At 37.8% G+C, this 4,998-nt stretch overlaps 1 protein-coding gene across 1 annotated transcript; it reads right to left on the bottom strand.

The window, feature by feature from the left end:
• Nucleotides 1-233: 233 nt before the first annotated feature.
• On the bottom strand, nt 234-4,707 carry LOC125075380. The gene is made up of 5 exons (XM_047687121.1): nt 4,410-4,707; nt 3,277-3,555; nt 2,338-2,479; nt 1,331-1,491; nt 234-364 (listed from the first exon to the last, which is right to left on the bottom strand). The coding sequence occupies exons 1-5, from the start codon at nt 4,705-4,707 to the stop codon at nt 234-236; spliced, it is 1,011 nt and encodes a 336-aa protein (XP_047543077.1).
• Nucleotides 4,708-4,998: the final 291 nt, after the last annotated feature.

Raw genomic sequence — 4,998 nt, 5'->3', positions numbered from 1 at the left:
TCGGTTAAGATGCACGCGTTCTAACCACTGGGTCATATCGGCTCAATTGAAATAATCAAAAATTGAAAATTGAGAAATTGCATAGAAAGTTAATTTCATTATTCGTGAGTAACAAATAAATAAACATCTTGTTACAGTCAAAATTGTTTTAAATGCGAAATATTTTAGAAATAATATCTGGTTGGGTCGCTCGTAAAGAATATTTGTCCATCAGAATATCACAATAATATAGTTCAAGACAGCACTAGTCTCCCGTTTCTGTCAATGATGCCGACTCGCTGCATCCAGGATATAAATCCTCTGTTTTGATTCATATCAGCCTTCTTTCCACCGACACATTCAGACAGCGGTCGACGATGCCAAGCTGGAAGATCAAAGATCAAATATTAGCAAAACTCAGCCGATGTTGTCCTGCTCGTGGGTAGTTTTTTTTTCTTTTGTAGTGTATGTAGGTGGACGAGCAAATAGGCCACTTGGTGGTAAGTGGATTGCACTGCACTAAGACAATGGCGTTGTATGAAATATTAACCATTCCCTGCATCGCTAATGTGCCATCGACCTTGGGGTCTAAGATGTTTTGTCCTTTGTGCTTGTAGTTACACCGACTCACATATCCTTGAAACTGGTACACAACAATAAGTATTGCCGTTTGGCGGTAGAATATCTGAAGAGAGTGTGGTGCTTACTCTAACGGACTTCAACAAAGCCCTACCGAGTGTATTTGAATATATTCTTCATGAAAAACATGCGTGTATATTTTTTTTCATTTTAAATAGATAGGCAGACTGGCAAATGGGCTATCTAACGGCAATTTGCCACCACTGCCTTTAAATTGACACTCTAAGAAATATTAACTAGCTTGTATCAATACGCCCCCTATATTAGGTACTATGATGTATTGTCCCTTATGACTGCTTAAACTGGTTTCCTGACTTCAAATCGAAGCACAATGTTGAGTACTTAGGTGGTTCTTTTTTGGTCACTCCGTGTCCCTCATGAATTAACGGCCTTCTATTTTATTTAAACCCCAACCGTTTTTAAGAGCAGGATTGGTCTGTTCCCGTTCCCGCTGTCTCTTCTGTGTGACTGCAATGGTCCAGAGACCATTGTAGATCACAAAGAATGAGGTTACGGTGGGTGGGTGGTACCTAAAACCCTAACAGGTTTGAACAAAGCTCAACTAAATCTTATGGCCCAATGAACATCAAAATTTAAAAGTCATCTAAGACATTTAAGAAGATTAATTAAATTAAAAGTTATCACCGGTTTGGAATATTGATTCTACCGAGAAAAAAACAAAAAACTACTTTTTTATAAAAAAAAAACTTACCAACATTTTGAATACAAGAGTTTTGATCCAATTTACAATGGTTTAAGAAGACCTTTCTCTGGCCAGCGCTGGATATTGCACATTGGGGCTCGTAGTCCTCTGTACAGGATATTGGGCATGCGTGCCCACAATGCGTCCCGTCTATACCCACGCTCATGGATCTAAAAATTAAAATCAAAATTGTTTATTTACAATTTTATAGAATTTTTTGGAGCCGAGATTGGTTAGAACGCGTGCTTCTTAACCGATGATGATTAATTTTGATGTGCTTAATTTGTGTTTATAATTCATCTCGTGGAGGAAACCACATATCTAACCACCAACCCGCATTGGAGCAGCGTGGTGGAATATGCTCCAAATCTTCTCCTCAAAGGGAGAGGAGACCTTAGCCCAGCAGTGGGAAATTGACAGGCTGTTACTATTGTTGTACTGTTTGTTTATTTAAGTAGGCTGCTTTTTGAAGTATCATGAACAGTATGATATGATATCCAGAAGAACAGGTGTTTAGATTAGTTACGTGAACACCATTTGTTCAAGTACCTTAGTATAACCGTAACACAATGGAACACTGTACGGAGGCAGGGGTTTTCCTAGCTGGTCAGGGTTCCAATGAATTTTGTAAGACTGAGTTTTACAGATATCATACACGATATGGGCACACATGTTTTACTAGACCTTTAAATCTCTTTCGAACTTTTGGTTTCTACTTAGTGGGCCTTGTGCAGGCCTGACTGGGTAGGTTACCTATCAGATATTCTACCGCCAAACAGCAATGCTTGGTATCGTTGTGTTACGGTTTGGAGGGTGAGTGACCCGTGTAGCAGGTACAAGGGATATAACATCTATGTTCTCAAGGTCGGTGACGCATTGGCGATGTAAGGAATGGCTTAAATTATCTACGGTACCAATTTTATTGGGCAGTGATGACCACTTACCATTTGGTGACCCATTTGCTTGCCCAACTACCTATGTCATAAAAAATAGCAAAAAACGCCATTTAATTTTACCTTCTTGATACAAAACTACGTCTGGTCTCATTTATTGGTAACTGTCTTGGTTTGTACAGTGACACAGGTTTGTAGTTATACGGCGCCTTGGGATAGTGACCGCCTATATTTTCGCATTTATCCATTGTGACTAATTCATATCCTGTGAATGAAAATTGTCTCAAAACCTCACATATTTGTTATTTTACAAAATTTTGGATCGGGAGTTCGTTCACAACATCAGTATTGAATTTTTTTTTCGGTACGACGATCAAACTCAAAATATAAATTGTTCATGTAGGCTCATAAAAGCACTTTGTAGCTACGAACGGCTTAGAAAGTAGATTTTACCGAGAAGATCAGAGAAAGAAAGTCAGTAGTTACTCTTTTCTACCAATTTAATAACATACTATGTCAGAAAAATACAATTATATTTTTATATATCCTGCCTAGAAATCGATTATAAAATATTCTTGTATTGAGTAATTTGCCTTATTTATCAATGTTTTCTTGACATGAGATTTACATTATTCAATAGGCCAAGTTAATAATAACTGTTGAATTTTATAGAAACGTTTTCCGTGTCCCAGGAAGGATTAACTTTGCCAAGTCAACTAGGTGTTATTAGTTTACAGTTTACAATTCCTCCTCGTGTCTATGCAATGATTATCATATTTTCTTTCAAAAACATATATATATATATATATACAACTGTAAGTATACCCACTTTATTAATAAAATTGAGTCTGTTCTGTTCTCTGATCTTGACTGAATTATGGCTTAGGTGAGCAATGTGAGGAATGTAGGAACACATTCCTGCGAAGAAGAATCCTTTGACCTTTGAATAATTTCTCATGATTCGTGAGGAAGGTTTAAGAAAGACATATATAACGATAACTGTTCTATACAATAGAGTTACATGTTATAAGATAAATGTTTCACGTAGAACCCTATACTTACTATTTACAGCATATTGGAATCCACAATTGACCTTCCTAAAGTAGCATTCATTGAGGAAAAGTCTAAATTTCCACTGGCTGTTCTCCTTCCTCCCCCCACAAATTGACCGAACCGTGCTGTTGCAATCCAAGTTTGTGCAGTCGAGTTTGGATTTCCTTTTAGTAGGATTAATTTTGCCATTCGATTCGTTATCAGCGTTCTTCCTTGTCATTTTCTGGTCCTCGTTATTGTTGTCATGATTTTTTCCAGTTATGAATAGTATGTCTTGATTCGGTTTCTCTGTAAAATAATACCAAAACAATATGAATTTCTACAAAAACGTAATTTATAATTTGGCCAATAGATGGTGCTAGTGACTAATTCTAGTTTCTGAATCACGTTAACAAATAATTGCTTCTGGGATTATGTAGATGTGATATCGGACAGACTCAGGCGTCCTATGCACGTCCTGAACCAAAGATACGATATCGTAGGGAAAACACACACACATTTGTTCCGCCGTGGACACGAGGTCCCCGACTGGTGGCGTTATGCACACAGTCGTGACGTCAAATCTCAATACTATGAGCATAAGCTCTCCCCATCGACTGTCCCCTGAGCCGGTGCGATCACATAAAAGACATCCTCAGGATGTACGTAAATTGGAGTACAATAGGGCGTAAGTATCAAGGCTCTAATTTTTAAAAATCCAACTTTTAGCTATCCCTCACGCCCGGTAATACTGTAAAAGCCAGTAGGACAAAGAAATTTTACTTAAACAGGCACAAAAAATAGTCCCAGTATCGACATCGCCATAACTCGAGGTCTGCTCCCAAAGGAGGCTTAAGGTTCTCAACATTTGCCTTGAAGCAGATATTTGAAGGGGATATATCCCCTTCTGGCCTTGTAACGCCACGGGGCCATCAGGGAATTTTAGAAAAATAAAGTGTATATATGCCTTTCCAAATAAATCCTTGGTGAAAGACATGGCACAATTTTCAAGGCGGAGTTATTCGTCCCTTTGCAAGGTGATTCTGTAAAACTTAGTAGGGCGCGTAAAACCAAACGCGCTTACTTCTAATAGAGACTCATGGCCGTAGTTCCCTAAATCCTGGGCAAGATCAATGGCTTTGAGACAGCAGACCTATACATACCAGTAATTGCAGAATCTCGCATCAAATCTCCAACTCTCCTAGTATTTATAACGTCATCAATTTTAATTGTGTCTTCATTACGAATAACTGGTTTATCATTCGGTATAAACACAATATCTTCTGTGACGATATTTTCTGTTGCTGTCTGTGCTTTTTCTGTATCTATGTTGTGTCGTTGCACAGTTTCGCGTTCAACGTCACTGTGCCCAGCGTACGTTATGAAAACTTCGGAGTCGTTTTGTTGTATGTGTGAACAATTTATTACCCAAAATGGTAGGAATATAATTTCGTATTTCATTGTGGTGTCGTACTTTAAGTCAGAAGTTAAAGTAGCATAATTAATTATAGAAGCCGACAAACTCTTCCAAAATGTATTCTGAAAAAAAAAATCGTGAGTTGTTTGATACTTTGAGTACTAGATGGCGCTATGTCAAATCTTTAACATTTCTGCATCGCGATGGCAAGATTCGAAATTCGTTTTATAAAGTGTATTTATAATAATTTATGTGTGGTATCTAATAGTCTTATTCGTATGCATTAGTGTTGAGTAGCATCTTTAGGATCTAGTCAGCTAGTTGACCTGGCGATG

Source organism: Vanessa atalanta, chromosome 30, assembly GCF_905147765.1.
Source record: "Vanessa atalanta chromosome 30, ilVanAtal1.2, whole genome shotgun sequence".
In the NCBI taxonomy this organism is placed as follows: Eukaryota; Metazoa; Arthropoda; class Insecta; order Lepidoptera; family Nymphalidae; genus Vanessa; species Vanessa atalanta.
The sequence above is the reverse complement of the archived record's forward strand: the minus strand, read 5'-3'. Positions and strand labels throughout refer to the sequence as shown.

What these genes read in the sequence shown, in the direction of transcription:
- LOC125075380 (XM_047687121.1), bottom strand. Translation starts at nt 4,707, where the DNA reads ATGAAATACGAAATTATATTCCTACCATTTTGGGTAATAAATTGTTCA. An exon ending in CGTAGTTTTGTATCAAGAAG is followed by an intron (nt 1,492 to 2,337) that starts GTAAAATTAAAT and finishes TTTAATTTTTAG; the next exon opens with ATCCATGAGCGTGGGTATAG. An exon ending in CTCTTGTATTCAAAATGTTG is followed by an intron (nt 365 to 1,330) that starts GTAAGTTTTTTT and finishes TTGATCTTCCAG; the next exon opens with CTTGGCATCGTCGACCGCTG.